General features: G+C 40.9%; 1 protein-coding gene across 1 annotated transcript in view; it reads left to right on the top strand.

Annotated features, from left to right (window-relative positions):
- The window catches only part of itfg1 (integrin alpha FG-GAP repeat containing 1), a 187,427-nt gene that overhangs the window by 12,169 nt on the left and 162,899 nt on the right, over positions 1 to 12,359 (top strand). Inside the window, exons 5-6 of the mRNA XM_020617139.1 lie at positions 697 to 774; positions 877 to 971. Coding sequence (XP_020472795.1) covers positions 697 to 774; positions 877 to 971 — 173 coding nt within the window. The remainder of the gene's footprint in view (positions 1 to 696; positions 775 to 876; positions 972 to 12,359) is intronic.

Below are 12,359 nucleotides of genomic sequence, written 5' to 3' on the forward strand. Positions count from 1 at the left end.
TCCGAGCTGCTGGTCTCAAGAGTGAACAATGGGGCCACTGCTCCCGGAGTCCCCAACTCGGGAGCTCGCGAAAAAGCATAAAACATAATGTAAACGCAATAAAAAGTTGTACTCCTAGTAGCACTGCTCCACAGAGGCCTACAGAAGAAGTATAACACAAAGCAAACACGGAAAGCATGGGGGAAAAAAACAAGAAAACAAAAAAAAGGACAGAGCTGCTGGAACTCGCTGCCAATCCATGCGGCGCCGGAAGTTATACTTGGTTGTCAAATATGTGATTGCTCAGCCAGATGCTGTACTAGATGCCTTTAGAGGACTCACCTAATGTGCAATGTGGTTTTTTTTTTTTTTACTAAAGTGATCTCCCGTCATTGAGTGTGATCTTGTTCTATGATTATGGGTCAGTGTAATCATGGTAATTAACCAACTCTTCTGAGCTAGGCGGAAACTGTATATGCAAGTTTATTTTTGCAACATATCTGAAACATCTCAGAACAGTTTAATGTAGTCAGTATAGTCAACAGCACCACTGACTTCCCTCATTGGCCATCAAAGGTGGAGCCACATTCCTCTGACATTGTGAAAAAAACCTAAACATGATAAAGCGTTGTATGGTATAAGGCTAATCAACTTTTAACGTGTACGTTTTTTAAAAAGTGTATTTAATTGCAATTTTAAAAAATTATTTCCCCACAGTTTCAATGGAGACATGATCCCAGATGTATTTGGAGTCACCAAAGCAGAATCAACTGAAGTCTGCTATCTCAACAAAAGGTAATGTCATTTTCAAACTCACTTCCACTGTTCTGTTTCTACTGTTTTCACACTTTGTCAGATGTGGAGCTTTTCAATTCCACTGTTGCCTTATGGCTTTAGGATTCCAGTGTGGCAGAATGCACTGAGTTCATCTGTCAAAATGCGCATCCCTCACTCCAACGCTTTCATTGACCTCAACAAGGACTTCACTGCTGGTGAGTCATTGATGTTTGAGCAATGTCTAACCATGAGAAACGCATATGAAGTGCTGTGGGGCATTTAGAACACACAGCATACTTTGCAGGAACACATTGTTGTCAAATCTTTGTATTTTCAGCTATGTATGTATATTTTAAAAACTGTCATTCTTCTTTTAAATTCAACAAATCACTTTTAAGCCAGTTTCATAGTAACCAGCTAAACATGTGGAAAGAAAATTAGCTAATTGTCGACAGGGGATTTTGGAGGTTTAAACTGGAGATCATGTGACAATAGGAGAGCAAGGTTTGATTCTAGATTGTTTCTCACTGGAGTGAACAAAACTACAATTTCTGCTTAATATTTAAGTATTTTGAACTGTTATTGGATCAAGTTGATCCTTCTCTGATATTTGGCCACAATTTTTAACAACTGGACAACTGAGCAGACCCTGCTCTCAGAGGTGACTGCCATTACAAGCCAGCTGGCCCAGCCACTGCTTAACCTGTGCAAATACAATGCAGATGCTGTGCGTCAAGCCACATATCTGCTTTTTGCTTGGGTGAGGATAGGATTCAGGGATGTTTTGTGTTAAAAGGGTAGGTTAGGTTTGGAAAATGGTGCTGCTTAATTTGGGCCACTGAAGAGTTAATACAGCATGGCCTGACACCCCCTCTTTGGGCCAAATAATGAGTAAACATCATTTAACTCATATACTGAGCTTCCATATGAATACTCTCCCATTCTTTAGCACTTTTAACTGTGTATTATTGATAAGTAATCTTTTACAATCAAGTCCAGCTTTTTATTTAACTTAACTCCTTTAATGTTGTTTCTATTAAAGATTTTACTGTATTTTGGCAGCAGGATGAAAAAAGTCATTTTGTGATAGTTTAAGAGAGTATGACAGCGAACAACTCCTCTACTAAAATGTTCTTACTCAAGGCACAAGGGAGGGAATGCTAATACATGTTGCCTCTCTTCATGTAAATAAACACTGCCATAGAACCCTGCTCACCTCCCATCAGACCCCACTGTACACCTCACATTCTTGACTGCACATTGTGCCACTGATTAATTACTGAGACCTAATCCACTACTGCATTATATTTTTGTGGCTTATTCCCTCACTATGGGCTTTTAGTGTTTCCTTAGATGGATCCAGTGGTGGGCCGTCAGGGCCAGCAAGGCCTTCTCTGCCAGCCTAAACTCTATCAGAAGCACTGACCTACATTTACAACCTAAATTCTAATATTTGTTCCATGAAATTGTATTAATTTATTCCCAGCAGTCTATTCTCTTCATTTCTCTTGCCTGAAGTGCTTCCAGTACGTGTATGTGGATGTTAGATTTTTTGTCCAATCAGATTTCAGCCTCTATGTGTTGCCATGTCAATCTAATCTGCCCAGGGCCTTCAGAGTCAGTAGTGCTGGCCAATGTAACTTATTAGCAATGGGACTGTTTCTTTAGCAAATCAGATTTCAAATTCGCCTCACAGGGCCAGCTAGCTGGCCTACAATAACTTCCGTCCTCTGATTGCTTGGTCAGAGCAAAACTGTTACAGTCAAGTTCGACTAGCACCTGTAGTGAGTTAGAATTTTTTACGCCCACGATGGCTGACGGAGGAGGAGAAATTGACTTATTCTTGGACATACTTAAAAATCCATTTTCAAGGTGGACTTTTCCAGAAAAGTTAGACATCGTGAGGAGAGGTCGGCCAACCCAAAAGCTAGCTAGCTAGCTTGTCTCAGCCCGGCTGTACAGATTGGCATGTCTGACCGTGACTATCCCTATATCCACTGCAACTGTCGAGCGGACATTCTCTGCCCTCAAGACTAGACAGAGTCGACTCGCAGCCTTGGCCTCCATGGCTATAGAAAAGGACTTACTAATGGAATTGAAATGCAGAGATCACCTCTAATGACAGTCACTGAAATCTTCCTGCGCAAAGAACAGAGAATGGATTTTCTCTATAAATAAATAAATAGCATCTCCGGTGAGTGTTGTTAGATTTTACCCAAATTCTTTTATTGAAAGCGCGAGAAGTGAAGACAGGAGAGGACTGTTTTAAATCAACAGGAAGTTTACTGGAAGTCTGAGTACAGTAGACGTGGACAAAATTGTTTGTACCCTTCTGTTGATGGATCAATAGATGTTGTTAATGTGTTTGGAAAAAGCTAGGTATTAAACAAGACACAATTGAGCTCTGGACAGAAATATACAGTATATCACAGAAGTGAGTACACCCCCTCACATTTTGTAAATATTTAAGTATAGCTTTTCATGTGACAACACTGAAGAAATGACACTTGGCTACAATGTAAAGTAGTGAGTCTACAGCTTGTATAACAGTGTAAATGTGCTGTTCCCTCAAATTAATGCAACATACAGCCATTAATATCTAAACTGCTGGCAACAAAAGTGAGTACACCCCTAAGTGATAATGGCCAAATGGGGCCCAAAGTGTCCATATTTTGTTTTAACACAGAACCATCACATTTGCTTATCTTGCTGTCTTGTTCCACAGCAGCACCCTGTGTGTTTGCTGTAGACTGCTTCATAGCACCCACTACCTTGTTTGAGAGGAACAACCATGCCTGCGTAGATGGGGCGGGGCTTTTACGTATTGACTGTTGTGTACCGTGTAGACACACCCATAGAGGAGATCATATATGTGTTGCCAGATGCATATTTTTTTCCTCACTTCTTTAATGCCTGAAGTGTTTTCTGAGCTGTCATTGTTGAAAGAAAACCCTGTTAACTGTAAATTGCAGTGAAAAGTGTCATGTTGCAGCTGAAAGCATAATTTAAAATTCATGTGATCTGTTTCTTTTAACAAATCTGGGTATTTTATGGTGAAAAGAGCCACAAGAAATGAACCTTAAATACAGTACATTATACTCCATGTAGTAGATGATTAGCATGTCTGCTGATGTTGCTGAGATCTTGGTTTATAAATTCTCACCAGACCAATGCTGACCTCTGTCCTTATAACAAAAACATCATAGGATATGAAGTGATGTAGTTTAAACTTAAGATTTTCAATCATAGCTTTTTTTTTATCCAAAAGGAACTGCAAGAACCAGAAAAGACACCAAAGCATATATTTAATGCCACCAATTTTCAAGTTGGTTTAGGGAGAATGGAATAGTAATTTTCTTCACCAGTGAATGGAGAAATCACCCTGTTCTTGTTTTACAGGATCTCATTCTTGTTCTTCTGCCCACTGGGTGTAGCTTTGTCACTTAGACTTATGGGGAGGATTTTTTCCCCCCTTCTGGGAACTAATCCTACATTTAAGGTAATCAGAAGTAATTTACTCATGTCACACTCGTTGCGGATATCATTTCATGTGGTGTGGTTTTATTCTAAGTCCCAGTTTAACCATTGCTGATTTTACTTCATATTTAATCTATTTAGGGATTAAGTTAATAAATGTACATTTTCTGTGGCAGATGTAAAGAAATCCTGTTAGCAATTTTCTGGGGTTTGTTTTAAGACCTGCCTGCAAGTTGGCTGTCTTCTTTGACTCTTTTCGAAAAGCACCGTCTGTCTCTGCTGCAGGACTCACCTCTTACTTCAGTTGCCCTACCCATGTGTGCACACACAGCCTAACACAAATGTATGAGCATAGTAATCATTAAATCCTTGTGGCTTCTTTAGTGTGTTCAGCTGAGTTCAGTTTGTGGATAAATGTGCTGCAGGAATATAAATGCATGAGGAGGAGAAGCGGTGGAAGAAAAACCCGTTGTACAGCTGGTGTATGTCAGACACTTTGGCTGCCACTGTCCTCGGGGGCATGCAGATGGAGGGAGAGAGAGAAGAGGAAAGCAGGCAGGAAGTGATGGAGACGTAAAGCTGAATCAGAGAGTACGAATAGTTTGAAAGAAAAGGATGGTGAAAAAGATGAAGGGCAGAGGAAGGGGGATAAGCAAGACAGTGTGTCAGTCTTCAGCACAGTTCATCTTACTGTCTGCTGTGACCACCTGCTGCTCTAAGCAGTATCGGCTGGAGCATCACACTATGGCTTAAGGAAAAGAGTGAGTTTGGAAGGCAATCTGGATGCTAGTCAGTTTAAGATAAATTAAAGTTGGAAGCTTATGCTGATAGTACTTCTCAACTGCTATTAATGTTTTTAAAGAGTCATGGTTTTGCTGTATTGTAATTAATAAGATAGTTAAAATTTTCACCACAGCCTCAATGAATGTGGCCCTAATAGTAGTGTTAATGTTTCCAAGTATAAAACAGTTGAACACAAACTGTTGCTTTCAAATAGGCCAAGTAGCTACTGTATAGGTGTGCCTAATAAATATACAAATCAGCTTTGTATATTTTCACAACACTTAGAAAGAAAGGCCCATATATTATGCTGTAACTGTTTCCAACATCAGTAGTGCTGATTCTAGCATACTTGTGTATGTATTTGCATTTATCATTTGCTCTCAGTGTTCAGTATTTTTGTTGATGTTTACCAAATGTTATCTGAGGCATCTTTAGCCATATAATTTTCTAACTCATAGCAATTAAAAATGTCTTAAAATGTGCAATATTAATGGGTATTAAATGAGGGTATATTAATCTTATTTAAGACAGAGTTACTGTAACTTACTATAAGTAATACGTGTAAAACACTTAAAAATGCAATTTGCATAAACAGGGACATTTTTAAAATTACACAAGGCCCTCAAAGGATCTGGTGTAGGACAAAGTTTCTGTGTAATAATAAACTTCAGTTCAGTAATTTGTTTTTGCTTCTTTGGCTTATGAAGGAAGTGCAAGTGGAGCACATCTTGATGAATGTGCCTAACTCAATCTGATCATTGACGGTCAGTCACAGGACAAAGTAAAACATGAAAACACAAAACAAATTAAAACTAAGTTAACATTTATAATGGAATTTCCATTAATTGGAGTCTGGTCAAATTGGGACACATTTTCTTTTATTATTTTGATCAAGGAAAGCCCTATCTGTCCCCTCTCTTGCCTACTGTACCAGTAGAGTGATACAAGGAGGTATTTTGTTAGTGTGGTCCAAGGAGGATGAGGGCTGTTTCAGGGCTGTGTCATGACTCCAATCTCAGTCCAGTGTCACAGCTATAAACAGTCTATGGTAGTATATTTGCTGACCTCACTACATCACCACTGCCAACAAAAGAAAGTTGAGAATTGTTTCTTGGCTTGTGTCAGGACCTCATTTAGGCCACTTACTGGACTCTCCAGCCAACTGACATGGCAGCAACATACTGCATATGGCTCATAAACTCTTTTGTTACTATCCTCCTCCTCCTGTCAGGATCTTTAACAGTAATGCATTGATAACAGCTTTGTGTTTGTGCTTTTTTGTTTCGTAGGTATTTTGTGTTGGTCCTCACCATACACAGTATAAAAATGGGCGACATGTCATCACTTCCTGCCATTATACAAAAAGTAAAGCCAAAATATTGCAAACACAAGGGTGGCCATTTTGCTTTATACTGACACATTTTGCAGCCAGATTCTCTACCACAGGTGGAGCTGCAGTATTGGGCCTCTAATCAAGGCTGTCAAATCATCCGTAATACATGGGAAAAAAATCATGTCTGTTTATGTCTGGGTGTTTTGTCCTTTGGGTGGACCAGCCTTTGCCGCAGGGTATTTTTTGTTGTTGTTTCCAAACAGAGTGATGTGGTGTATGCCATTAAGTGTAGTCAGGAGTGTAACGACTTGTACATTGGTGAAACGAAGCAGCCGCTTGTTAGGTTATTTTTTAGTTAGATAGATATTCAGAGATTTGTTGTCTATGAATGTTTAGTGCAGACTGCAGGCACGTCAAGGTTACAGGAAAACTGCTGTTAGTGTCAACTGTAATGCTAGTCTTAATATTTGTCTTAATGTGTAAGGTTATGTCCAATTGTTTTAGTACACACCACGAAAACAACAGTCACGCACCTTGACTTTTCCTCATGTTTTGGCTAAACGATAGAGCAGCTGCAAAGCTTGCTTATCGGGTGACGTCACGGTTCGACAGCCCACGGAGGTTTCAAAGACAGGTAACTACTCTCACCGATACTGGGCTGCAACGACTCAGTCGTTAAGGGACATTGTTGGCCTTCAAAGGACTGAAACACCACCGATGGGGATAAATATCTCTGGCTCAACACCAGTCAGTCAGAACTGATGAAGCCTCTTGGATGAGAGGTGAAACGTCTTCGACCTAAAAACCTAGTCCAGTTGAAGTTTTTTCAGCATTGTAAGGAAAGACGGGAAGGGAGTGGATACAATATCACATACATTTAAGAGATGTTCAGAAGACTATTACTTGCAGCACATCTAACATTTTGGTCATCCACGTTGGTTCATTACTTAGAACCTAGAAACAGTGTTGCCACAGAAAAGTTGTACAGTATATTGCTATCCTGTCTTCAACCCACAAAAGCAAAGATGTTGTTAGGTTATTTTTTAGTTAGATAGATATTCAGAGATTTGTTGTATTAGAAGATGTTTAGTGTAGCCAGGATGTCTCCTCAGGATGTTAAATGCAAGGTTAGTTAAAAAGCAGAGAAGGGCTCAAGTCAGGGACAAATGTTATTATGACGGTAAAAGTAACCATAATATTTGTCTTAATGTGTAATGTTATGTCAAATTGTTTTAGATACACACCACGAAAACAACAGCCACACACATTATTTTCTTCATGTTTGGTCTACTGCTCTGCTCAGCTGCCAAGCTGGCATATCAGGTGACGTCACGGTTCGACAGCCCAGAAAGGATTAATATTGTATAGCAATGCTTGGTTCGGGGTCTTCCTGTTTCCGGGCTGCTTTTGGCGGGCTGGGGGTTGGAAGATCTCTGGACTTGAAGTGTAAATTCTTGCCTGTGACTTTTTGAATAAACCAGCACGGATATATTTTTTATATACTCAAGTGGTCTGAGTCGTCCCTCGGAGTTCCTGGTTTGAAAGAACCGGATGAGGCTTTATAATGGTTTTCAGCCTTTAAATATCCTGAAGCATTGAGTTGGCTTTGTAGATATAGTTGCTCTGTTGTGATTACTTTTCACCACAGCAACGACTAATTAGCAGAAAAACGGCTTTTGCGGGGCAGCCAGGAGGTGCAGCTTTATACAGCAGACAGCTTATGCATGCAGGTGCTTCAATAGCCCTCAAAGCTTCTGTAATCATTACAGCCCAATGACCATATGAAATGCCCTTATCATTTGAATGTATACTCTGGGCCATATTACATCAGTCAATTCAGAAAGATCACCTCTAGGCAGAAAGCTATCCACAGCATGATAAGAACTTGTTTGAGGGGAAAGGTAGTAATTGCAAAGTAATTACAGATGCCATTTTGGGCAAAACATGCACAAAGACAGCAATACTGGCATAAGGATCCATTGCTAGGCAACGCACATGATAATGCTCTGTGTGGTGTCCAATTAAACTAGCTGTGTGTCGAAGTGGCTTGTTGATTGTCTGACTAATAATGCAGCGGTGGTGGGGAGAAGAGAACAGATTTGCCACCTAACAAGGGTGGCCAAAAAAAAAAGCAAAAAAGCATTGATTATTCAAGGATTAAGTTTACATTTGGCTGGAGGATGAGGCATTGTTAATAGCCATTTTGGTAATCGGGGCACTGACATAGAGAGACATTCATCCAGTGAGGAAGGATATTGCAAGAATTTTAAATATTGCAAATGGCAAGTCCTTTCTATAATAACAGTAGTAATAATATTTTATTACTCTCCTACTCTTGTCTTACTTTCAAGTTAAACAGTGTTTACACCATGTTTTTCATAAAACATGATCAACTGTTGGCCTGTTTGATCTGGCCATATTTTTATAGTCTGACAAGCTGACTAGCTGGTGTTGGAAAAATTAAGTTTCCTTCACTGCTCAACTTTAGCCACTTGGGTGAGGACTTGGAATGCCTAGTTTTCAGCAAAGCAATAAGCTGGAGTATTATGAGTAGAAACACAACAGATTTCATTTGGACTTATTTTCAAATATTGAAACCTGTGACTTTTCAGTCTACATGTTCCAAAACATAGGAGAATGTCTCCCAGCGCATATGTGTATATATACGTGTGTATATATATGTGTATATATATACGTGTGTATATATACGTGTGTATATATATGTGTATATATATACGTGTGTATATATACGTGTGTATATATATGTGTATATATATATGTGTATATATATGTGTATATATATATGTGTATATATATATGTGTATATAATCATTACCACATGAGTATTCACTGCTGTTCTTTTGCATTCTAATTTCCCAATTTTATAGAGATTCATTTGGAGTGAGCTCACAGGCATGTTAGAAGTGCCTGGTGAGATGCGCCAGGCCTTTGAGGTGTGCCATTTGTAACAACTCCGCCTCCAGGAAAGCTGGTGCAACGTCAAACAGGCAGGATCCTATGCTTATTTTGGTAAGCATGGGTGTTTTTGCAGATAAATGAGTAATGGGAATAAATGAGGCAGAGCTTTTTTCTCTCTTATACGCACAGCACTGTGACCATAGCCTGAGGTTATACTGTCTCCTCGTGTTTGGTTCCGACATAAATTCTCTGTCTAGAAGAAAAGCACATGTACAAAGCTCAGCTCAAAATATTTATGGGTCATTGCACCTATCACCTATGAGGTGTTTTTTTAAGCGTGGTACTATGGATGACCATTATGTGATTGGTTATTCATTTTGCCATAAAAATCCTCAACAACAAGTGAATGGATTGCTACATTGATATTTTTAGTTTTTGGTGAAATATTTTGACAATTACTAGATTGATTGCCAAGAAATTTGCTCCACGAATCCTCTGGCACCCAAAATCTGAATCCTAATTACTTTGTCTTTCTCTGACATTTCCTCTACTCTTGTTGCCACCAGTACCTTAAATATTTTCTATAAAATATTTCAGCATTTACTTTAGCAGATGGCTCGAAATTTGAAACAAGTATTCAGGGTCCCCAGAGAATTGGTAATTTGTAAATTCTGTTATGCAAGAACGCTACATTACAATGGTAAATATGGTAAACATTATACTTGTTACACATCAGCATGTTGCATTTGGAGCATATTTAGTATGCTAACATAGCATTTTCCTCAAATCCCTGCTGTGCATAAGCCTCATAGAGCTCCTAGCATTGCTATGGACTCTTAGTCTTGTTATGACATTATTTGGCAAGGCCCTTAATGCTACCTGCCTACCTCATGGGTAATGAGAGTTGGAAAAATAAGAGTCACACCGGCTTGGACGTCGCCCGGGTCAACAAGGTTCGTGTAAGACGTTGAGGAACCAGGGCAACCTGATGAGAAGTGGGCTACTGGAACAAGACATTCATGGACAAGAGAGGAGAACAGGGAACTATTGGAATGCTCCTATACAAGTAACCCCAGCGAGAGGGGTTACATACCGAGGATGTGGGACCTAAGGATACTTCGAAACCCAAAATCTACACTAACATCGAAACAACTAGTAGCTCAGTGCTCTAACATCCGCACCTGTTATCACAACTAGAGATTGACAAGGTACAACGTGACTGCTCCAGCAAGGGGGAGCCAGGATGACAGACTTCTGAAAGTCTACTAGAGGATGTGAATGCAGCACTAAGAACATTCCCTACTACGACCATCACTGAGACCAACAAGCTCATATACACCACAGCAACTGTGATCCTTGAGATGCTTGGCTACAAGTTCAGCAAAGGCCATAAGGAGCAGTATCCTCCATGGAGAAGGAGGTTGGAGACCAAGATCAAGGCAGCAAGGAGAGAAGTTAGCCAGCTATCGGAATTTCATAAAGGCGTGATGAAGAAAGGGGTACTTAAGAAGTACAACTAATTGTCCATACCTGAGGCCTTGGAGACTGCCAAGCAAAGGCTCACAGCCCTGGCCACCCGGCTGAAGAGGTACACCAGAGAAGTTGAAGACAGGAGAGTAAACCGAATGTTCTCTACTGAGCCACCTAAGGTGTACTCTCAGTGATAGGGTAATAACATGAGAGCAGACCCACCAAGGCTAGAGACTGAACAGTTCTAGAAGAGCATATGGGAGAAGGAGGCATCACATAACAACAATGCCCAGTGGCTGGTGGACCTAAGAGCAGACCACAGCAACCTCCCTGCACAAGACCCAGCAATCATCACAATGGCAGACATTCAAGAGATGAAACAACATTCAAGAGGGTCTCAAGTATGAAGTATGAAGTGCTGGACAGCACCAGGCCCTGACACGATCCACGCCTACTGGTTAAAGAAGCTAACTTCACTCCATGAGCGCCTGGCGGGACAAATGAACCAGCTACTAATGGATGGAACCCACCCTGAGTGGTTAACTGAAGGCTGGACAGTCCTGATCCTGAAGGCCCCTCAGAAGGGAGCAGTACCATCCAACTACCGCCCAATAACCTGCCTCTGCACAACATGGAAGCATGGTGGCATCATAGCAGCTAAGATGAGCAGGCACATGGCTTAATACATGAGCAGCATCCAGAAAGGAATTAGTAGTAACACCAGAGGAGCAAAGCACCAGCTACTGGTTGAAAAAGTAGTCACTCAAGACTGCAAGACCAGACATACCAACCTGTGCACTGCCTGGATTGACTAAAAGAAAGCCTATGACTCAATGCCTCACACATGGATCCTGGAATGCTTGGAACTGTACAACATTGACAGGACTCTTAAGAGCCTTCATCAAGAACTCAATGGGAATGTGGAAAACAACCCTAGAGGCCAACTTCAAGCCAATTGCACAAGTCAACATCAAGTGCGGTATCTACCAAGGAGATGCTCTGTCCCTGCTGCTGTTCTGCATAGGGCTGAATCCCCTCAGCCAGATCATCACAGCTACAAATACCTTGGGATCCCACAGGCAAATGGGAACCATGAAGAGGCTGCAAGGAAAGCAGCAACCATGAAGTACCTGCAGAGAGTAAGACAAGTCCTGAGAAGTCAGCTGAATGGAAAGAACACAGCCTGGGCGATTAACACCTATCCCCTGCCGGTCATCAGGTACCTCGCTGGCATAATAAACTGGCCAAAGGAGGAGATAGAGGCCACTGACATCAAGACAAGGAAGCTCCTTACAATGCACGGTGGGTTTCACCCCAAGTCCAGCATCCTAACACCGTACACTAAGCAGAAGGAAGGAGGCTGAGGATTAGTGAGAATCAGAGCCACTATCCAGGATGAAACAACAAAGATCCATGAATACATCAGGAAGATGGCCCCGAGTGATGACATGCTTAGTGAACACCTCAGGCAGCAGAAACCAGAAGAACAAGGGAAGGAAGAGAGGAACCCTCATGGAAGGACAAACCTCTGCACAGTATGTACCACCGTCAAATAGAAGAAGTGGTTGATATTGAAAAATCCTACCAGTGGCTGGACAAAGCTGGACTGAAAGACAGCACA

Source organism: Monopterus albus, unplaced genomic scaffold (assembly GCF_001952655.1).
Source record: "Monopterus albus unplaced genomic scaffold, M_albus_1.0 scaffold186.1, whole genome shotgun sequence".
Taxonomy (NCBI): domain Eukaryota; kingdom Metazoa; phylum Chordata; class Actinopteri; order Synbranchiformes; family Synbranchidae; genus Monopterus; species Monopterus albus.